The sequence below is a fragment of the Sceloporus occidentalis genome, unplaced genomic scaffold, assembly GCF_023333645.1.
Source record: "Sceloporus occidentalis isolate IW3139 unplaced genomic scaffold, rSceOcc1.0.p SCAF_8, whole genome shotgun sequence".
Lineage (NCBI taxonomy): Eukaryota > Metazoa > Chordata > Lepidosauria > Squamata > Phrynosomatidae > Sceloporus > Sceloporus occidentalis.
Genome location: NW_028316988.1, coordinates 53,560,404 through 53,584,136, shown reverse-complemented (window position 1 = coordinate 53,584,136; position 23,733 = coordinate 53,560,404). Strand labels below are relative to the sequence as shown.

The 23,733-nt window shown below is 40.8% G+C and overlaps 2 protein-coding genes across 5 annotated transcripts in view; one reads left to right on the top strand and one right to left on the bottom strand.

Annotated features, from left to right (window-relative positions):
- LOC149308929 (THO complex subunit 2) overlaps positions 1 to 3,670 on the bottom strand; it is a 46,305-nt gene extending 42,635 nt beyond the window's left edge. For all 3 annotated transcript variants that reach the window (XM_089536711.1, XM_089536712.1, XM_089536713.1), the window contains exon 1: positions 3,571 to 3,670. In XM_089536711.1, coding sequence (XP_089392837.1) covers positions 3,571 to 3,650 — 80 coding nt within the window. In that variant the 5' untranslated portion in view covers positions 3,651 to 3,670. The remainder of the gene's footprint in view (positions 1 to 3,570) is intronic.
- A 2,316-nt stretch (positions 3,671 to 5,986) lies between these two features.
- Positions 5,987 to 21,039, top strand: LOC149308928 (E3 ubiquitin-protein ligase XIAP-like). 2 transcript variants are annotated; one of them, XM_089536709.1, is made up of 7 exons: positions 5,987 to 6,074; positions 8,084 to 8,995; positions 12,857 to 12,956; positions 14,169 to 14,247; positions 15,256 to 15,289; positions 16,866 to 17,054; positions 18,210 to 21,039. In XM_089536709.1, exons 2-7 carry the CDS (start codon positions 8,116 to 8,118, stop codon positions 18,401 to 18,403), a joined length of 1,476 nt encoding a protein of 491 aa, XP_089392835.1. In that variant the 5' UTR covers positions 5,987 to 6,074; positions 8,084 to 8,115; the 3' UTR covers positions 18,404 to 21,039. The 2 variants fall into 2 exon arrangements, with proteins under 2 accessions (XP_089392835.1, XP_089392836.1); XM_089536710.1 differs by lacking the exon at positions 16,866 to 17,054.
- The last annotated feature ends 2,694 nt before the right edge of the window (positions 21,040 to 23,733 follow it).

The following is a 23,733-nucleotide window of genomic DNA, read 5'->3' as shown; positions in this document are numbered from 1 at the left end:
AAACAGTTCAATGAATAAGAAGTGGTGCCTGGGGAATAGCTGTAGCTGTGTTTATGAAAAGAGAATCTATACAGACAAAGTAATAATCTGATAACAATTGTTACTTCCAACTACAGCAGACCCACTGAGTCAATTGATTTTGTTTTCTTTCTGAACAGCTGAAAATTAGAAGCCTTATCATGCACAGACATGCTTTTGGAGAGGAGGTTTCCATAACAATCTTCCTTCCAAGTACTAACATGGGATGAGCCTGATTAGTTTGTAGCATCAGACAGGATCTGGTATCTTTTGGATATTTAAGACCAGGTATTTACTGTATTATCCATTTTACATTTGTGTATTTTTTCCTATACAGGAAATCCTATTTAAAATATTTCCAAATGGAGTCCTTCTTAAGACTAGGTGCAAACAGGATACCTGAATCTTTTCTCCCCTTTCCCAGTGCTTCTCTTTTCTGTTTCACTCTGCTTTGCTGAGCCCCACTTGCACAAAAACAAAGCAGGAAAACAACGTTAAATGCCATAGCTGACAGGCTGAAGCAAAAAGTGCCAGCCTAGTTCTCTCCAGATGTGATGTACCTTGACTCCCAACAATTAAACCAGTCAGATCCTCCACCACACCTGGAGGGCAATAGGCATGGCAGAGTACCCCAAATTCACAGGGACAGAGTCCCAAGCAAGTTCATGCAAAGGACAGCAACCTTACAGGGCATTTCTCTATAAGCCTTGAGGAGAGACAGGAAAGAAACAAATTATTATTGTTGTTGTTGTTGTTTTTGTGGGTTTTCTAGGCTACGTGGCCATGTTCTGGAAGAGTTTATTCCTGATGTTTTGCCGGCATCTGTGGCTGGCATCTTCAGAGATGCTGGCGAAATGTCAGGAATAAGCTCTTCTAGAATATAGCCACATAGCCCAGAAACCCACAAAAAACTATGGATGCCAGCCATGAAATAATAATAATAATAATAATAATAATAATAATAATTGTTATGGCAACCATGAACTTTGAGATGTTTTTGGATTGCAACTTACCATTAGCCATCCTGTCTAGCAATGAACCCAGATGTAGGCCAAAAACATCTGGGAGGTCTGTAACCCACTCCTGCTACAGGGAAATGCTCTTAAAGTGAGTATTGCTCAAATTTCACCTTAGAGTCCTAACCATGCAAACTTGTACGAGTTTAATGAATTCCACACTGGAAATATAAGACTGCAGCTTTCCTGGACTGAGCTGAAAATGTTAATTTAAAGTTAGCAAAACTTGCTGCATCCTATGATGAGGAAAAGGTCTTCGTTGTGGCAGCAAGGCCTCACTAAGGTAGTGAGACTGGACCAGTCTTAGGCCTGTTACAGACTGCCAAAATAAAGCTGCTTTGGGTCTCTTTGGAGGTATGCTATTTAAATGATGCATGAGTCCTAAGAGTCCAGAGGTCGCGCCAAAGCCATGCTCCATTCCTAAGCACTGGAGTGCAGCTTTGGTGCAGCTTCCGGATTCTTAGGATGCATGCATCATTTAAACAGCATACCTCCAAAGAGACCCAAAGCAGCTTTATTTTGGCAGTCTGTAACAGGCCTTACTTAGTTGGGTGGTATAAACATTATTGTTCCATTTGGAATTTAATGGCTTTTAAAGCAGGACCAATTCTCTTGGGATTTCAAGAATACGTTATTGATTTTGTGTTTTTACTTTAAAATTGATTCCCATCTATTTTGTACCCTTTTGGGGTTTACAGGATTCTGAACATTTTAAGGAGGAAAGAAAACGAGATTCTGAATAGTAATCTATTTAAAGGTTATTAATACACTGTATATATAACTGAAGACATTTTTTCCTGCATGGTGACAGCCCCCAATGTAAACAACAGCATATTGATTTCCAGGCTTTGGAAATAAGTGGCTTTTACTGCTGGTGTGGGGTCCTTCGGCTCTTCACATGTTTTGAACTTTAACTCCCAAAAGACTCACCCAACAATGCCAATAGCAAGGCATTGTGGCACTACCTCCAAATTTAGGTGACAATGTGGTGCAGCGGATTGAGTGTCAGACTACAACCCTGGAGCCCTCGGTTCACATCCCCAACTTGGCCACGGTGACTTTGAGCAAGTCGTACTCTCTCAGCCTCAGAGGAAGAAGAAGACAACGCAAACCCCTTTCAGCAAATCTTGCCAAGAAAACCCCTGCGACAACTTGGAAATGGCATGAAGGCACACAACGCCAAGTGCTTCTTTCCTCCTGTTTTATGACGTGGCTCCAAACATGTTTTCTGAGAGGTCCCTCTAAAGCAGTGGTCCCCCAAAGTGGGCTCTTTAAGGGATTTGGAACTTCAGCTCCCAGAATCCCCAGACTATTGGCCAACGTGGCTGAGGCTTCTGGGAGCTGAAGTCCAATCTCTTCTCAAAGGCACAGTTTGGGGACTACTGCTCTCGACCCAACAGGACCTGGTGAACAATTTTAGGATCACATGTTTCATTGGAGGTAAAATGTGAACTGGGAATGTTAATAAGCACAGAAACGGCCCATTCAAAACCTTTGAGGCAAGGCAGGACCTAGACAACATAACAAAGAAAGAGAAAGAGAGGTCCAAGACACACTGCAAAAATAAGCCAGTTTGAGACCACTTTAACTGCCCTGGCTCAATGCTAAGGGATTCTGGAAACTGTAGTTTTGTGAGACATTTAGCTTTCTCTGTCAGAGACTTCTGGTGCCAGAATAAAGTACACTTCCCAGGACTCCCTAGCGCTGAGCCAGGGCAGTTAAAGCAGTCTCAAGCTGGATTATTTCCGCAGTGTGTTTCAGACCAGGCAGAGAGCGAGAAGAAAGATGTCTTCTTGCATCCAGTCTCAAGTCAGCAGCAGCTAAAGTGACAGATCTGGAGAAGGGTAAGGCCTGAAAAAAGAAAAGGCAGATGGTTAAAGGAAGGCCGAGGGGAGATGTGGGGCCAGTCTTTCTCAGGTGACACTCTCTCAGCCTCAGAGGACGGCAAGGGCCAAAAAACCCCGAGGAACCCTGCTAAGAAGACTCCTTCGGGTCGCCATAAGTGGGGGGCGAATAGGAGGCACACAACGCCCAAAGGACCCAATATTGGGATTTATTGTATTGTGTTATATGGTGTGTGTTTTTGTTTATTGTTTATTTGTTTATTGACCTAAGCCGCCTTGGGATAGAAATACATTATTATTATTATTATTATTGATTTCTATTAATCAGTTGAACAGAGGCTGCATCAACATTGGAGATATAACTTGGTTTGGTGCTTGACTCTTTGTCTGGCTCAAGGCTATGGAATTCTGGGAGTTGTAGTTTGTTGTGGGGCCCAGGGGCCCAACAACAAACTACAACTCCCAGAATTCCATAGCCTTGAGCCAGACAAAGGTGAAGCGGTGCCAACGGGGTCATTTCAGAGCCAGAGAAGGCTAGGCCCCAAGGAGGCGGCTTGGCTGTTGGGAAAGAACGAAGGAGAGCCCCAGAAAGGCCTCCACTTGGGGCTGAGGAGGGGAAGAGGAGGCCCCAGCCCCGCCGCCCTTCGACGCCCCCCACAAGGCAAGCCCTTCGCCCTTCGCCCTCCACTCACAACTCGCCCTTCCCGGACTTCTCCCAGTTCCGGATCCACTCCGCAGGGAGCGCCGCCACCGTCGCCAGCGCCGCCGCCATCTTCCCCGACAGAGAGGCAGAAAGAGACACACGCAGAAAGGACCCGGATGTGCGAACGGCAGCAGGCCCGGGTCAGAGGGGGGGGGGGGGCGCGGGGCACGACGGGAAAGCGAGCCTCGAGTGGCAGGGAAAGGGGCGGAGCCTCGCCGAGGAGGGGGAGGAGCCAGGGCTGCCACTTGCCACGCCCCCAAAGGAATGTTTGTTGTGTTGCTGGAAGCAGCAAGATGCCTCAGTCCTTTTGTCTTGGTTTTGTGGAAGAGGATTTAGCATCATCATCATCATCATCATCATCATCATTACATTTTATTTATTTAGTATTATTTTAGAGATGGTTTAACAGTGTAATGCGGCAGCTAAAAAGGCCAATGCTATTTTAGGCTGCATCAATAGAAGTATAGTGTCTAGATCAAGGGAAGTCATAGTGCCACTCTATTCTGCTCTGGTCAGGCCCCACCTGGAATATTGGGTCCAGTTCTGGGCACCACAATTCAAAAAGGATGTGGAGAAACTGGAGCCATGTGTCCAAAATGGTGAAGGGTCTGGAAACTGTTGAATCATAGAATCGTAGAGTTGGAAGAGACCACAAGGGCCCTCATCCAGTCCAACCCCTTTATTCTGCCATGCAGGAAATCTCAGTCAAAGCATCCCCATTGACAGATGGCCATCCAGCCTCTGCTTAAAGACCTCCAAAGGAGACCAGAAAGCCCTATGAGGAACGACTGAGGGAGCTGGCGATGTTTAGCCTGGAGAAGAGAAGGTTAAGAGGTGATAGGATAGCCCTGTTTAAATATTTGAAAGGATGTCATATTGAGGAGGGAGCAAGCTTGTTTTCTGCTGCTCCAGAGAACAGGACCCGGAACAATGGATGCAAGCTGCAGGAAAAGAGATTCCACCTGAACATCAGGAGGAACTTCCTGACAGTAAGGGCTGTTCGACAGTGGAATGCACTCCTTCCTCGGAGGGTGATAGAGTCTCCTTCCCTGGAGGTCTTTAAACAGAGGCTGGATGGCCATCTGTTGGGGATGCTTTGATTGGGATTTCCTGCATGGCAGAATGGGGTTGGACTGGATGGCCTTTGCAGTCTTTTCCAACTGTACAGTTCTACAATTCTATGATTCTATGAAATGCTGTTGTTTCAAATTGCACACTGCTTGGCAGGTTTTTATTCTTTTTTTCTTATTTTATTTGACCCCCCTCCACTATGTAAAGCGCTTTATAAGTAAATGTTAACAAGAAGAAGAAGCGGAAGAAGTCCTATCATATAGACACGCAAAATCAAAATCAAATAACAATCAATTTTTTTTAGATTGTAAGTCTGAGGGCAGGAAACCGTCTAATGAATAATAATAATAATAATAGTAATGACTGTTCAATCAATATTTATTGATTTATTGATTAGCCCTTAGGCCATCTCAAAGTACCACAAGACTAAATGAAACTCTGTCTCAAACTCTATATCAAATTCTCTACAAACGTTATATAAAAGTGCGTGAAAATAAAATGTATAAAAATAAGAATAAAAATATAATAAGACTATAATATATATATATATATATATATATATAATAACAATAATTGCCTTAATGGGGAAACTACCCCACAATATGAGGGGAAATGGAAGGAAGCTTCAAAATTATGGAGAAGAAGATAAGACAGAATTGATCTAAACTGACAAACAATCTGGAATGAATATGTTTACATATAGAGACATACACAGCATGGAAAATAAGTGAATGCTTGGTAGGATAAGATATGAATACAAGAGTTAAAATGGAAGGCAAACATAGATGGGTATGAACTGGGGATAATAGTATAGATAATGTTTGGTCATACAATACGCCTTTGATTTTTATGTTATATTATAACTCAATTAAAAAAATTAAATTAATCCTACTAATAATTGTAAGCCGCTCTGAGAGCCTTTAGGGCTGAAAGGCGGAGTATAAATAACATAAATAAATGTGATTTATTTATTTATTTACTGTATTTATTTATTTACTTACTGTATTTATTTATTTATTTATTTATTTACTGTAAAGGCTCCCAGAGCGGCTTACAATTATTAAATTATTAATTAATTAATTATTTAATTAATGCCTGGGAAGGCTTCCCTGAACAGAATGGTGGCAAATGTCAGGTATGAGAGGAGGTCAGTGGATGAAAGGGAGGGTGACACTATGAGGTACTGCACTGGGTGGCGCCAGACTACAGCTCCCGTGATGCTTTGCCATGGTCCGCTCTGGCTAGCGCTTCTGGGAAATGGAGTACCGAAGGGACTCATGCGGCAGATGACGCGCTAGACGCGGCCGCCAGGGGTCGCTGCGGGCGGCTCCTTCTGAGAGCCGCCATTTTATGCTCCTTAGTCTCAGCTCTATTTGAGCAGCGCCGGCGGAAAGGAAGCCTGGCTGCGGCAGGAAACCGGTGGTGAGTCCAAGAAGGGGGTCCCTGAGTCGCTTTCCAGCCGGGGGTGGAGGTTTGGCCCCGCTTTGACTCTTTTCTGGCTCAAGGCTATGGAATTCTGGGAGTTGGAGTATGTCGTGGGGCCCCACAACATACTCCAACTCCCAGAATTCCATAGCCTTGAGCCAGAAAAGAGTCAAAGCGGGGCCAAACCGGGTTATTTCTCCAGTGTGGATGCAGCCTCAGGCCAAAATCCTTCCTCGCCCCCTCCCTATTTTATGGCACTTATGGCTTTGCAAAGGGAAAGGAAGGACATGGCTCCAGGCTATGGAATTCTGGGAATGGTGCTCTGTTGTGGGGCCCAGAGATCATTTCTACGGTGTGTTTTGGGATGTTGTTGTTGTTGTTGTTGCTCATCCAGACTGCAGCAGTCTAGCAGTTTGACCCCACTTTTAATTGCCACAGCTGGGTGCTTTGGAATTCTGGGAGTTGTAGCTTGTCTTGTGGCGCCACAACAAGCAGAGAAGGCAAAGGTCCAAAACACGCTGCAGAAACAGTCCACCTTGAGACTGCTTTAACTGCCCTGGCTCAATGCTAGGGAATCCTGGGAGCTGTAGTGTTTGTGAGACGTTTTGCCTTCTCTGTTAAAGAGCTGAGGTGCCACAATAAAGTACGTTTCCCATGATTCCCTAGCACTCAACCAGGGCAGTTAAAGTGGTCTCAAACTGGATTATTTCTGCAGTGTGTTTTGGACCTTAGTCTGCATTGCTTTCTCCAGCCTCAGTTTCATGTGCTGCAGTTTGCATGGAGTCCTTTTGCATCCACAGTTGCATCTGCATGGCAGAGTGAATGCTGTTTGACACCAGAGACAACACAGTCTTGACAGTGCCATATCAAACTGTGTTAACTCTGCTGTGTAGATGCAGCCCTGCATGCAGAAGGACTCCATGCAATCCGCAGCCCATGAAACTGAGGCTGGAGAAAGCACTGCAGACACAGAGAACAGCGCTTATACTCCACACTCAGAAGCTACTGGGCGGAGGAGGAAGAAACCAATAAGATAAAAAGGATCAATGCCCCGTTTACCCAGAACCCATAACACCACCTTTTTGCAGGAAAGTAAGAAAGGAACTGCCATGGGCTCCATGCTATGCAGCCATAGCAAACTACAGATCTCAGGACTCCATAGGACAAAGCAAGACTTTGTTTGTTTGTTTGTTTGTTTATAGCGGCGTCAAACTGCATTAATTCTACAGGGTTCATCTTAGGGTCACCATAAGTCAGAAATGTCTTGAAGGCACACAACAACAAAGCAAAAGCAAAATAGTTGTGCCATCCATGAAAGCATGGGTTATTGGCCCTGCCTGCCAGGCGCCTCTGTTTGCAGATTAACAGACACATGTTTCAATGCTGACTGGTCTGTCAGTCAGCCCTGATTCTCATTCTGCAGTATTGTGGAAACAGAGATAAAAATGTTTAGAGATATAGACAGGCAGCAAAAACTCTTATCGCCCAGTGCTTTAAACAACAGAAGTGAAACCTTGAAAGCTGCAGCCTGGCAATTTTTATTTAATTACCCTGGTCCTGCAGTACAATTCTATGGACAACATTTGTCAGAGGTTGATCATAGAATCATGCTTGAAGACCTAGGAATGCCATGAGAAGTATTTTGTCTAGGAACCACTAGGTTTTCCAGCAGAAGTCTATGGTCAACATCCAGCAGAATTGCACCGGAAGACTTCAAGATTCCTAGAGAGAACATATGGACTCTGGAGACCAGACTTTGATTCTCAGCTCAACCTGTAAACCCACTGGGTAACCTTAGCCAAGTCACACTATCTCAACCTCAGAGAGTGGCAATGGCAAACATGAAGATCTGAAAAAACTTGCCAAGAAGACCCCATAATAGGGTCACCCTAAACTGGAAATGACTTGAAGGCACCCAACAACAGCAAAATGCATCCGAAGTGTTTTCAGTACTCAAAAATACCACATTTTCATTGCTTTTCTAAACTTAATGTGTTTGTCTTTAGGACAGTTGCGGAAACCTTTCACTGAAGGAGGGATGACATGTAATGGACCAGACAGCACTGAAGCTTGTGCCACTTTGGAGGAGGATCCTGAGCAGGAGCTGGCTAATGAGATCTCTAGGCAACAAACATTTGCCAGTTTTCCAAGTGACTGTCCTGTTTCCTCCTCAGCTTTAGCCCAGGCTGGATTCTTCTACACTGGAGAACGAGACCAAGTAGAGTGCTTTAGTTGTCACACGACTGTAGAAGGATGGCAACAGGGGGACTCTGCAGTAGAAAGGCACAGAACAGTTTCTCCAGATTGCAAGTTTATCAGTGACATTAATTTTGGAAGGACTGATACACATCATCTTCAGAATTGTCAGCACAGATCAGAAAATGGCTCAGCCAGTACTACTGTACAACCTGTTCCTGATCAGTCTTCCGATCTCTATGCAGATTATCTGTTGAGAACTGGACAAGTGGTTGATCTCTCGGGTTCTCTCTACCCTAGAAATCCTGCCATGTGTAGTGAAGAAACTAGGCTGCGATCTTTTCACAACTGGCCACCCTGTGCCCCTGTCAGTCCAAAGGATCTGGCCCATGCTGGACTCTATTACACTGGCATTGATGATGAAGTCGAATGCTTTTGTTGTGGGGGCAAACTGAAAAATTGGGAACCTTGTGATCAAGCTTGGTCAGAACATAGACGCCATTTCCCAAGGTGTTTCTTTGTCCTTGGTCGTGATGTTGGGAACATTGGAAATGTTTCAAATCAATCTGGTGATGCCAAGCTGAATAGAAGCAATATGCATAATACCAGCCTTCCTCAAAATCCATGTATGGCAGATTATGAAACTCGAATCAAGACTTTTGTGACTTGGAATTATTTGGTTAGCAAGGAACAGCTTGCTCGAGCAGGCTTTTATAGCATTGGTAAGCTGGATTCAAAATGTCCTATTTTGATCATAGTTTTACATGGATAGATTGGTTTGAACTGGGACTTTTACTCTTTGGCTGTCCAGATATTTTGGATTTCAGCTCTGAGAATCCATGGCCATTGGCTGTGCTGGTGGTCACTCCTGGGAGCTGAGGTCCAAAACATCTGAATGGTCTAGATTGAGAAAGAAGGATTCTGTTTATTCTTTTATTTATTTCATTTGTATGTTGGCATTCTCCCAGCAGGGACCCAAATTTTGATTAAACCTAATCAAAAGCAGTAACTTTTTTTCTCATGTTGGATTATACGAACACATATGTTTGATTTATTCTCATCAGTTTTGCAATGTGACATGATTTATTAATATAAATTTGGTTCTCTTTTTGAATAGTCTGTTCAGCCAAAAACTGATTCACAGCATGATTTTGTTCTTACCTGTACTAATCAGGCTTTAAAGAAATTACATTTGTTGTTATATTATAAAGTTTGTGTTCTCTACCTTTCCTATATTTGATTCTGTGCAAATTCTTGTTTATCAAATTCATTTTATTATTTATTTTATAACATGCTGCATCCTGTGGATTTGGGGTGCTTAACAATATCTAATGACAAACAGCTGTTGAATCGAAATGCCTTACCCAGCATAAGAAAGTGTTGTGATGCTACATCTCTATGATGTAATTCAGCATCTTGCTGGCATTTGGTAGTGCATTCTATAGTTTTCTGTAGCATGTTTTCTAACTTTTTTCAGCACCAGTGAAATAAGAATACTGTTGGCCCTCTGTATCCATGAATTCTTTATCCACAGATTCAACCAGTCACAGTTTGGAAATATTCCAAAAAATGGAAATTCCAAAAGGCAAACCTTGATATATAAGTGAAACCATTTTACTACACCAATTTATTTAATGGGACTTGATTTTGGTATCCACGGGGAATCTTGGAACCAAATCCTAGTGGATAACAAGGGCCCACTGCATTCGCACTTTAATCCTAGTGGCAAAATACAAGTGCTGTTTTCAGGACAGGAAAACATAGTTGACAGGGTTATTCAGAAACATAATAGCTGATACAGCTGGGTCATGTTGAATATCCATTATTCAGCTACTATTGGTATTCCTTGGGTATTCTTTTTTTTCTTCTTGGAAGAACTCCACTTCCATTTTATCTCCAAAAGTCATAGAGGTATGTTTGGCTGAGATGACAAACCCAGCATCTCCAAATGAGCTTCATAGCTGGATGAGGATTTGAAACTGGATCTCCAATCCTAGTCCAACAACCTAACCCATAGTTTGTGTTGGAGAGCATTATTTTCTATACCAGTGATGGCAAACCTATGGCACGCGTGCCAGAGGTGGCATTCAGAGCCCTCTCTGTGGGCACATGTACCATCACCCCAGCTCAGAGTTTGCCAGGATTTGTTACTAGAAAGCCAGAGGGACATGGCACTTTGCATTAAATAAGTGGGTTCTGGGTTGCAGTTTGGGCACTTGGCCTCTAAAAGGTTCACCATCACTGTCCTATACCTACAGTTTTACATTTTGATTTGTGTAGACTAGAGGTAGGGAACTGACACTTCAGATATTTTTGAACGACAACTTCTTTAATCCCTCACCATTGATTATGCTGGTTAGAGCTGATGGAAGTTGTGGGCTCCAAACTTCTGGAGGGGCACAGTTGTCCATCCTAGTCTAGATCCTCTTACCTTTTCCTTCCAGAAATGACACAAATCAACCTCTTTTCCAAATTGCCTCTGATTTATGTTCCACTGCCCAATGTCATTTTACAGCAAGTTCTGGGTTGTTGTTTTTTTATATAAATTCAGGGTATGTAAAATGTATTCTTTTGCTTAATTCTCTGTCCTTGTCTCCTAATTCTTTTGATTAGTTCTTTCTTGTCTCCAACTGGCTGTACTTGGTAACATCTGATCACAAAACATATTTGCACCTTGTTTATTTAAGGGTAATTTTTCCAGTGCTATAAAATGTGCATCACTCGAAGATTTTCCTTTACATGAAAGCAGTCGACTCCTATTTGCTCTGAGCAGAATAAGTACCCTGTATAAGCAGCTTTTCTGGAGTAGTATCTGATTATAGTTCAGTGATTACTTACCATCTTTCTCCCTGTTATTAGTCTCTTGAATTGGTTTTGTCAAAAATGCATTCTATTACTCACTTATCAGGTACATGTCTAATCTGCTTTTCAGTGCAGTAGTGTTCAAGGATAAGGGCACTGCAAAGTCATTTATTTCACTTTTGCATAGAGATAAAAACCTCCTCTTCCCAAGAACAGCTTATTATCCAGAACATGGTGTTAATTGTAATGATAAGTAACTGAATAGGCCAACTCAGTTTCCTTTCCCATTTTATTTTCACAAGTCATAGAGGTATGTTAGGCTAAGTAAGTAAGTAAAATTTTTATTCAGTCATAGGCTGAGAAATGGTATAGCAAGCTTTCCAAATGGCCTTCATGGCTGGATAGGGATTTGAGACTACATCTCCAATTGTAAGCTTATGACCAAGATCCCATGCTCAACAGCAATATAACTTTCTTTTGCGTCTGCTTCTTCGTATGGCACCAACTGACTCCAGAAGTTTTCCCAGCCCTCCAGACTAGTTTTAGGATACATGGGGCAACAGCAGGATAGGGGTGGGGGACTGCAGGAGGCTACCAGTTCAGTGGGGTCCAGAAGAAGTACAGCAGTGAAGTCCAAACTCTGGCCTTCCAGGTGTTTTGGGCTTCAGCTCCCAGCATCCCAGACCATTGGCTAAGGTGGCTGAGGCTTCTGGGAACTGAAGTCCAAAACATCTGGAAGACCAGAGTTTGGACATCGCTGAAGTACAGCATTGGTTCCTGCTTTATGTATACATACACACAAAATAGTTTCTGTAATAGAATAGAATATAAAATGATAATATTTACCCCAGAAACTTGGGGGAGTGGGTTCCTCCATAAAAAGCTAGGAGGAGATAAGCTTACTTTGAAATACATCTCTCCAATGTACAGCCAGCTGTTCAGTGTTTTCTAGGGTGCATACTTCGGTGGCATCTGTAATGCAGAAACAATGCAGTTTGACACCACTTTAACTGCCATAGCTCAGTGTTGTGGAATTCTGGGAACTGTAGTTTGTTGTGGCACTAGAGCTCTGACAGAGAAGGCTAAATGTCTCACAAAACTACAATCTCTAGAATTCCTTAGCATTGAGCCATGGCAGTTAAAGTGGTGTGAAACTGGATTATTTCTTCAGCATGATTATTTCTTCAGTTCATCTGAAGTAATAGTGACACAAAATCTGTCTGGTCATTTATAAGCCAAATAAGCTGTATGCATACTGTAACTGTTCCCTAGGATCCTGTGTGCTGAAAAATATTCCTTGTAAAACAGATTGATGTGAAAATGATCCCTTTAAGGTAGAGAGTTTGAAAATGGCACATTTAATTAGAGCAAAACCCATCCTAGTTCTAGAGCATTTTCTAAAGGTTGCTCACAGCTGCTTCAGTCAAGGGTTAAAAGCTCTTTATTTGCCTAGGCTTTGAATTAACGTTAGTGGTTGTTTGCATTTTAGTGCATTGTCTTTTAAAAATTAAAGCTATTTATTTTAAGGTTTGTGCTGTAGTTCTTAGTTTTGTAAATAGCTTTGCGAACTTTGTTTTAAAAGCAGACTAGGAATAATCTAAGACTGTAAATTGTTCTGGGCATCTAAATGGAGTGAAAATGTGTTTCCTTTGCCAAATTATTGGTGTGCAGTGTTTTACAGTATTGACACTGGAAGTGCCTTTTTGAAACTGAACTAGAGTATACAAAAATATATGCAGGCTTCATATACTGGATGAAAACTAATCTCTCTTTGTGCACAGGTAATGGTGATAATGTTGTATGCTTTCACTGTGGTGGTGGACTACAAGAATGGAAGGCATATGAAGATCCTTGGCAGCAACATGCAAAATGGTTTCCTGGGTAAGGATGTTTACTTCTGTTTGTTTGTTGATTGAAGGATTTACACATGTGCATCCTAGTGTTTTTCTCCTGGTGTCTGTGCTAATGGTGATGATTATGATTAAATAATCCAGACTTATTTTTTTTACTGGCTTTTAAGATGTGAGCTGTAGTTTTTAGTCATAATTTTTGTAAGCTCCTTTGAGTCACATAGACAATGCAAAAAGACAACAGACTAGGATGGAGCAAGAAAAAAAGCAAATTCAGAAGCTAGTTGTTAGTTTATAACTAGTTCTTATAACAACCAGACGAAGTGGAAAAAATTTGAGGAGGAGCCACAGATCCTCAGTCTCTGAGCAAAGCTGTAGTAGTGGCCTATTTCCCTTCTCTCTTTTTAATGTGGACCTGATGGAGCGGTTGATATCAAGTGAAAGTTGGCAGGAGGAGGAACCTGGCTTCTCAGCTGAACCAGTGCATTGATTCTGCTGCCCTTTCCCTGCTGCCTGATGTAGTATCTGCTTGTTTCATTTTATTTATTTGGACAGTTTCTGGGGTTGAGAGAGTGGTATGTGCACAGTCACATATCCTGTCCTCATGTTCATTCATATTTTCCATGGGTCTAGATCTCCTCTGTGTGACTGGATTTAAAAATTTACAGAAGTATCAACATTGAACAAGCCAAATGCATTACATTTTCAGAAGTTTCAGCATTTGAAAAAGTATCAGCATTTAATATAAAGTTATTTGGCGAACAGTCCTTAAGACAATTGAAATTATGCTAGATGTCATGGCAACCTTTGGATGCACCTGGAAGTAGTGATCACTGTGATTCCTTGTGTGAGCGTCTTCTCCCCACAGGCTGAACTGAAACAATGATTTCTCCCTCCTTGCACAACAAGAGTGGCAGGGTAAAAGAGCTATACAGGATTAGGGTGCGGAATAAGCATGCTTTTTGTTTTGTTCTGTTTTGTTTTCAAATTGGTAACCATGCTGCTTTTATCAATGACCCTGTTGCTGCTGTTTCAAGCAGCCTTTTGGAGATGTTTTTTATCTCTTAGGAAGCTTGATGGTGACATGTTTTTAAAAAGCTTTGGTCACTTTCATTTCTCAGAACGTATGAAGAAATTCTATTTTATTTGCTGCAGTTTTCTCCCAGATGTGTGTATGTTCTGACACAGAGTCTGTTTTAAACAATCACAACTAATTTATTTAATTGAAATATTTTGTGTTTAGGTGCAAATACCTGTTAGAAGAAAAAGGACAAGATTTTGTGAACAGCATTCACTTAACTCATTCAGTGCAGGATTCTACAGTAAGTGTTTCCACCCCACCCTGCAGCAACTCTGTAACTCAATAACCTGCTTAGTTTTTTGTGGGTATTTCGGGCTATGTGACCATGTTCTAGAAGAGTTTCTTCCTGACGTTTCGCCAGGGAATGCATTATCTGAAGATGCCAGCCACAGATGCTGGCGAAATGTTAGGAAGAAACTCTTCTCGAACATGGCCACATAGCCCGAAAAATCCACAAAAAAGTTCATTTGACACTTCCATGCCATCAGGCTTTCAATCTCACAAGACATGACACAGAAGGAAAAGGGAATGGTAGCCATGAGGAGGTTCAGCAGATGCTGTTTATTATTCTGTCTCTCAGAGACCATGGCATTGGTAATGGAGGTAGGGAGGGCCTTTCTCCATCTGCTGAGTCAAGACGTGATGGAGCTGATTCTGGCTACTGTTCTCTCCCTCACAAGTCATAGCAGTGGCAGTTGGAACAGAGGGAGGGCCTCTCACCAGCTGCTGGGACCAAGGCATGATGGAGCTGTGGCTGACTATGAAAAAAGTGAAAAATCAAAGCCCAAAATATTATTCTGTGCTTAGGACAAGCTACCACTTGTTTCAGTAACCGTGATAACCGCTTGTCTTAGGGCAAGAGGTGATAGAGCATGACTGCTTTATCGGTATGGCTCGCCAGTATGCCTTCCTAACATTGGGCTCTTGTCTTTCTCAATACATCTTGTAGTGGTCATTCTACCTGGTCATTTTGTGACTTCATTTTGATAAGATGCAGATGGTAATTCCACTTGCTCTTTTGGCCATTTGTATCACGCTGCTTATATTGTAGATCTCTGAGTGTTTTGGAAATAAGGTGAGTATGAAATAAGTAAATAAATTTCTGTGGAATCTGCTTATTGTAACAGTGGATCAATTTTTGTACAGTAGCTTATTTTCTTTCCATTTATGTCTCCTTGCATCCAATTTGTTAAGTTAAATGAGCTCTAATCTAATCTAATTGGAATCTAATCTCAAATTCTCTTTTTAGATAGAGGAGATTGAGAAGACATCATGTCTTAAAGGTTTGTGTACCATTGTTTACAACTGCCCTACTTAATTTGTAATCCAGCAAGCCTAACACAGATCAGATTAAAGAAGTTTTGCAATCATAAACCAACTAAAGACTATATCCACACTGTAGAAATAAACCAGTTTGACACCTCTTTAACTGCCATGACTCAGTGCTATGGAATTCTGGGAACTGTAGCTTGTGGCACCAGAGCTTTCTGACAGGGAGGGCTAAATGTCACAAAACTACAGTTCCTAGAATTCCATTGCATTGAGTCATGGCAGTTAAAGTGTCAAACTGGATTGTTTCTGCAGTGCAGATGCAGCCTAAAACTGATATATGTTAACATTAATCAACATCTCTGCAATTGTACATCCAATAATTTACTATAAAAATAAAATGTCCACTTAGCTCATTGAAAGAAGTCTGTAAATCTGACCATTTTGATCTGATAACTGCATAAAATGTACAGTTCAATAAATGTAACTCAACCTTTCCAGTACCACAGAGACATACACTGGCAGCAAGAAACACTCAAATTATTCCTTGTTGCAGCTCATTCCTTCTCTCTCCCTCGCCGCTGCCACCCTTTCTCCGATATAAAATTTTAGCGTTAGATCTTGCATTGTGTCTGGAGTGGACTGTGCCATAAGAGCAGCTCCACACCTCTCTCCACAGAGGGAGAGCCCCAGTGCTGGGTGTTATTATGCAATGTAATTTTTGTAAACATTTTATTATTTTGTGCTGGCCATCTGCCATAATAAATTGTTGGAGTTATTGCAGTTGTTCACTGACTGGGAAAAGGGATAGGGAGGCAACTCAGGAGCCCCCAAAGCTGCTGCCAGAGGAAGAAAAAAGAGGTCACTCTCCATCAAGGAGAACAAACCTGGTTCTCTTTCCCTCAGCTGCTATTGCAGCCAAGATGGGCTGTTGCTGTTTCTTGGTTACCTACATTGTTGCCTTCTTCTCCTGGGGTTTTTGACAGCTGCCTTGGGGGAGGATTTAGACAGTATATTGAGGGGCTAATGAGTGACTCTTTGTATATGGTCCAAAAGAAGACATACATGTGTGTGTACAACAAATGCATAGACCACCAACAGGATTCTAGTTTTTTAGTCTCAAAAAGTTGTCTTATTAGACTACTTGCCTATCTAGGTCAGCACTGTTTGCTTCAGATGGCAGTTAGTCTTCGGAACAGATCTTTCTCATTTCCTGCTATCTGCTACTTTTAACTTGAAATGGAAAGGACTGAATTGAAACCTCTTACAGGCAAGAGCTGTGATACTTCAAATTTTTGTCATAATATTTTTAATTCTACATGGATCTGACCAATGATAACTTAACTGTAAGCAGTGTTTTCTTCTACATCGAAATAAACAAATGTGAATGAAAGGGACAAAATATACATCTTCTAACTTTGTGTGCTTGAGTCTTTGATGGTAAAACACTTAGCTGAACCTTTGTCTATCCAGCTTCAAAAACTAAATTCTATACTTTACAATTATTTGTTGTATCAGCACACACATTTTATTTTTTTAAACCAAATTTTATTAATTTTACTATAATTTCATCTCTTGCTGCTCCTGCAGATGAAGAATTGTTACAAAATCAAGTTATACAGAACGCAGTACATATGGGTTTCAGCCTGGATGAAATTAGGAAAGCAATGGAAAGGAAGCACTGCTTGTCTGCAGAGAGCTACAAAACTGTGGAGGCTTTGGTTGCAGATTTAATAAATGCCCAAAGAGAAAATGTATTACATGAACCTTGGGAAAAAGGTGAGCATAATAAATATTGCCACACTTCTCTAAGTTGCAGAGGAAACAATTACTCTCGCTTGCAACTTATATATACTTTAGCTTGGGGTCACCGCTATTATTCATACACATATGGCCTTACTCTTCATGGGATGGGGTTTCTGCAGAGCTTTGGTAAGTGGATTCATAGCTCCCAGAATCCTCCAATATGACATTGGTTGGGGGGGGGATTGCTGTAGTCTGAAAAAATAACTTTTCCAAGCTCTAGATTTCTCTGCCCAGAGAGGAAGGCACTTTGCTTCAGGTTATTACCTTAGTTGTGCACACTTTGTTCTTCTGTGTGCCTCACCATCGATGTGATGTTTTTTAATTTTGTTTTTAAAGTTGTGTTGTTTTTAAAGTATCTTTTGTGAGCCCCCTTGGGACTGATTTAGGAGAAAGGTGGCATATAAAAAAATAAAATTAAAATAATAAAATGTCAAGCATATTTTTCTTGGCTTTTTGTTATTTTTGGCCAGTTCATTTAATGTCAGTGCTTGTACAGATTACCTTTTTGTTTCCTTGAAGCAAAAGTTCCATGTACACACAAATATTTATGTGGGGCATAACATAATGCCCAAAGCATTTTACATAATCTGCACCTGTAGTTACAGTATCTTAGCAAGAGAGGCTGGTATTGTTACCCTCTCTGTCAGTTCAAAGAATTTTCTAGCCATACAGCCAAACAATAACTATGATAACAAGATAAAAGAAACATTAAAAGAACCAGAATACAACCAGTTTTTTTTAATAAAAAAGATACAACCAAAAATATGAAAAGTCTGCAGCAACAAAACACAAATTAACTGTTTGTTGGACCAAACAAAGAAAAGTGGTTCGAATTGGTGCCTTCAGTTCAGTAGAGTTGCCCCAACGCCCCCCCCCCCCCCCCCCCAGGAAAGCTCTTTGGAGAACATTTTTCTAGAACAGGAGTACCAGAACAGTTAAAAGCCCTGTGCCAGACTACCACCCACCTAATCTCTGAGGCAAGACTGGAGCCAGCCTTATTGGGTACTTGCTACTGCCATGCTCCAGCAATGAGTCTCTTGCCAGTGTTTGGGACATGTGTTTTTGTCCTCTTTTAAGCTACTACTTGATGACATATCTTGGTGTTTTGATATTTTTTTCCCTCTTTAGAACTCAGTACAGAAGAGAAGTTGAAACGTTTACAGGAGGAAAAGCTCTGTAAAATCTGTATGGATAAAACAATCTCAGTAGTTCTCATTCCATGTGGACATCTTGTTGCTTGTAAGGACTGCGCTGAAGTTCTTGATAAATGTCCTCTGTGTTGCACAGTGATTGCAAAAAGACAGAAGATATATATGTCTTAGAAGCACTTTCCTTCCTTTACAACGACTGACCACATATGCATTGTTTTCATAGAAATGGATTTAAGGGAAAGTCACTTTGACTGAATGCACTGATCACAAAACTGGTAAATTCTTTTATACTCCAATGTCCTGATCCTGAATTCTCCTAGAATGGGGATAGATAAGGTATTGTCCTCCAGGCACAATGGAAGTGCAGGTCCCATTATCCCACATCATTGGGTGTTGCAGCAAGAGTTGCAGCCCATCCTTGCTCTGTGCTGACAGGAACTTTACTGAGTTCCACAGCAGAGTTTCTCATGGATATAATGCCGTGGGCTCTCAGGATCTCCCATGAACAGCCATTGGGTGGCCCTTCTCCTTCCTCCTCATGAGATGTCCCACTTAAAGGCTTCTAGAGGCCTAGTTCTCACTAAAGTGGTAAATCTGTGTGTGGCTTTTACTTCTTCAAGTGGGGATATTTCTGATCTTTGCATTGAAGAGTACTCCCTTAACCATCCTCTACTGGAGGTCTGAAGAGGTACAGTCCAGACACAGACATACCCCCTTTGCAGCTTACCCCAAGGATCTGCCCAAAATCTGCCCACCAAATTTACTTTAAATTGAAGAAAGTTTCAAAACGAATGGAGGAGGAGCAAGACCTTATGGCATTTTGTACTAAGGATGCCTCTTCACCTAAATCAGCAGAAACCTCTCTTGTTTGCTGATCCATCTTACACCTATCAGATAGAGAATTTGGCATAACCCATCGCTCTGAAGTTTTCATAGTGCACATACATAAAAAATTGTGCTGCTATTGTTGTGTATCAAAATGTTACCAAAATAAATAGAGCAACAGTTGGATTGCTTAGTATCAATGCTTGCAATTATTAAATATCTAACAATGTATAAGTGGACACCAAATGTGAATGTGCAGTAGTTAATGAGTACTAATCCCATTGCTTTAATGTAATTGGAAAATGCGTTAGAATTGAGGGCTTGATCACATTTTGCACATCCCAGTCAGTTTCCAGAAAAGGAAATGGGTTAGAAAGATAGGCTAACCAAACACAGGGTAAATGGAATGTCTTTACAGGATTGCTGATGTGGTCTTTTCACACCATAGCAAGAGTGTAGATAATATATTGTGAATTACAGAACGATGTGTTTTATTTTCAATTCTAATGTAATGACTTTAGTCTACCATCTAGGTGCCAGTTTCTAATACTATAATTTGGAATATTGTCTTCAGCTGACAATGAAAGTATATGATCTGAAGGCATTAGGTGATATTTAATCCCTTTGTAAGATGCAAATATTATTCATATCCCAGAAAGCTTTGGCTACTGGTGCTAAACTTCAGCGTATCTGGATCCTGCCCCTCGCTGTGCTAATTTGATAAATTATGTTTTGTTCCTTAACTTTGTGAATAGATTCTTCAAGATCCCATATGCTATTTTTATGAATTAATTTATTTATAGCACTTTTGTGCAGCTTTTATGGTTCTTATAAGGGTCCTGAAAGTGCTTTACGTAGCAGAATACCAATTACATTATATGTCATAATCTTTCTACCTACTGTCTTTGTAAATCCATATATACTAGCTGACTACATATTGGTTATCCTAGAAACACTAGCATGAGCAGGTCTAACACGGACCTCTTAGCATTAAACAATAGAATGCTAACAGCTAAAAATTATATGTAAGCTGTTCATGTGTAACTACTTTGATCTGCAGTGGGGTCTATGCATGAGTATCTAGGCACACACTTATACATTGGGACTCTGATTAAAAATACTGACATGGATGGCTTCCTCTAAGTTCCTGGAAAGAGCAGCATAATCACCTCAAAGTCTCTGAACCCCTAAATGTTTTGCTGGAATGAAGACTGACAAGTAGTATTTTCATAGCTCTGTACACCTGCATTATGGATCAGGCTTTACATGTTTTTATTGGCTAGTGTTTTTTTTTTAATTGAAACAAATGCTTTAAAGTGGTCTGTGCTCATATGAATAAATCACCAGTGATCAAACTTACGCACAGGATTTCTTTTTTTTTTTTAATCTCCAGTTTATATGACAGTTATCTAAATGTCACATGTATTGACTGAAATCCATATCATGCAGTTGCTTAATCTTAGCTTAATTCAGTGAGGTATGTAGAAGAGCACAAGATATCAACAGAAATTAAGACTGTAAAAGTGCACTGGCAAAAGAACTGTATTCTTCATCGATGATCAGGCTATCCATCCCATCAGTTACATATTTGCAAATCTCTTGCTAATCCGTTTGTGTTGGCAACACTACAAGAAAATGTTGTTATATGGAAAAAGACATTCACAGCATTTGTTCACAACAATCCAGGTTTTTTTTTTTATTTTGCTGATAAGAAATCATTTAAATTTATTTGATGGGTTTTTAAATTATGCATATTATAAAACAGATTTGAAATCAAACTGTGTAATAAGCTTGGATATAAATATTGTTCTTTAAGTGAATAATAATTCTCCCCAATTAAAGCTTTGAGTTGAGTAAGCAATATTCCAGAATATGGAAAGGAAATTATTTTTTTAGAATCTTGTAATTATGTAATATAATCATAGAACTGTTTTTGCAATCTCAATTTGACAGTTTTGAATAAAGTGATTTTTCTAATCAAACTGTTTTCTGCTGCTAACAGTCCTGAGACTGGTGTCTTTTTGTTCACCTGCAGCTCCCTCTTCTTCAATATAGTCGTGTTGAGAATAGAGAGCTACATAGGCATTGTTATACAGTTTAGATAACATTTTGTGTGCATTTAACTTCCCATCCACCTCTCAGGAGACTGAAACGTGAAGTCAATACTCTATTAATATTTAGGTTTTTATGTACAGTTGACTGCTTTGTAGTTCTCCTGTCATCTGTTCTCACAGTAGATTCTTATAATCTTCAAAGGTTGGGATTTCGGCTTTCATAGGAGCCTGCCTATTATTTTGTTCAGGCGGCGATATGACCCTGGAATTTCACTGCTGGAGAAATACTTTTGATGGGTTTAAAGCTTGCGTTTTTATGTAAAGTTGGATGTCTTTTTATTCACAGACTGCAACTGCAGGGAAACGTAAAGGACAAATTCCTCCCAAGGAAGCTCTAATATTAACATTCCAGGTGCACCAAAGCTGTACTCCAATCCTTAGGACTGGATTGTGGCTTTGGCATGGCTTCTGGCCTCTTAGGACGCATGCATCATTTAAACAGCATATCTCCAAGTAACCCAAAGCAGCTTTATTTTGGCCTGTCTGTACAGGTTCATTGATATATCTATATCAAGCAAAACTTTTAAACACTATCTAAATGCTGTTTGAAGGAGAGACATTTTGTAACATGAAGCTGAGGTTTGTATCTCACTATCAACCATTCTCAATCTGGTACATTCCAGGTGTTTTATATTACAAATTCTACAGATGGTGTCCTCATAGAAGAGGGACAAAATGAGGGCATCCCTCCCCCCAAAAAATTATGCCCCAATTAACATTTCTTTCAGTCTCCAAATTTCTAGCACTGCAGCAGCTTTAAATTTCAGTTGTGTGTTTAGCCATACAGTTTAGGCATCTAAAGTAAAAAAGGGGCAGGCAGGCAAAATTCGAAAAGGAAGTGAAACATAGCAAATATAACTATGCAAAGGGATTTTATAACACATTGGAGACAGACTGGCCCAAAGTGCCAGATTGTGCCATGGCAACAGAACGCTGTGGGTCCGATCCAGCTTTTTTCCAGTTCAAAAAGAAGCAGCAGAATGCTGCTCCTCTTTGTGCTAGAAAAAGGGCGCCCTTGCCATCACACCGCAGCTTTTCTGTGCCCCAGTGGCCGGAGCGCCGAAAAGCTGCCACCATGTAAATGAATGGGCAGCTTCCTGCCAACTTGGGGTCGTGCATTGGGCATATGCCTCGCCCCCAGGAAGCCGCCGTTTTTTGCCGATCTGTTCCGGCCCTATCTGAAAGATAACAATTAGTAGCATGAGCTTTCATAGACTTGAGCCTACTTCTTCAGATGCTGATTTTCCAGACAAACATGGCTATGTCTTTAAATAGCAAATACAATTTTCAATATCTCACTCTTGGCAGTGTTGGAAATTTGGGAGAAGGAAATATTCATTTTGAGGAGCAGAATTCTTATTTGGAAGAGCAATGACTTCATCCACCTTCCATAGTAATACCCTGTTTCTACGACTGTCAGAAGCTGTAGTCCAAAACATGTGGAGGATACGAGGTGATAGATCCGATTATGTCACAGAATTTACAGCAGGGGTCCATAGACTCAATAGGTTTGAATACATTCCAGAATTGTGATTTTCTTGAATGTGTTGGTTTATACCCCTTTTCAGGAGCAAATTGAGAGAGGGGGAAGGGGAGGAAGAGGAAGAAGATGAGATTTGTGAAGTTTTGAATACATAGCCACTTCTGTTTCTGTCGAAAAAGACGATACACTTGGGCATCAAGCAACGTCGTTGCTCAGCCTTCAAGCGATATAACATTCTACAGTGTTATTTTATCTTTTTTGCTACTTAACATTCTTGCTCAGCCTCTTATATGGCTATTGTTTTCTGAATAACATTATTTCTTACCCTTCAGAGGACAATAGACTCTTAATTAGAGGTTGTTGGTGACATTTTGTAGTGGAGTCTCCTTCCTTGGAGGTCTTTAAGCAGAGGCTGGATGGCCATCTGTCAGGGATGCTTTGATTGAGAGTTCCTGCATGGCAGAATGGGGTTGGCCTGGATGGCCCTTGTGGTCTCTTCCCAACTCTATGATTCTATGATTCTATGAGGGAACTGTTTCAAGAGGAAGATTGCATTATAGGCAGATTGATTCAATCAAGGAAATAGTCTGAGTCTGCAAAATCTGAACAGCACAGTTGATGACCAGGGCTCTTGACATCATATGGTCACTATAAATTTAAGTCAACTTGATCCCAAATAATAATAATAAAAAACTCATATACAGAAACACAGAAATTTGGAATATTACTTTAAAAATCAACATGTTTCTCATTACGTAGTTTTAATTATTGCAAGTACCATGCTACCCCTAAGTACCAAGTAACACAATGTATTATTGATGCATTGTACTTCATGTTCATTTTTTTCATTAACCAACATCCTAATGTTAACACTGTCATTTGAATGAATAAATGAATTAAAAGAAAAATGTGAAAAAGCAATGACAGACGGTCAAAAAAATATTTTTGTTGTACAGTTCCCCAATCCCCCTGGAAGCATGGATGGCTTTGCTACCTGGTGGATGTTGGGGCAGGCCAAATCTTTGGTAATGGAGTTACTTTTAAGGTATTACTTTCAAATTCTGGAGTTGAAATGCTGT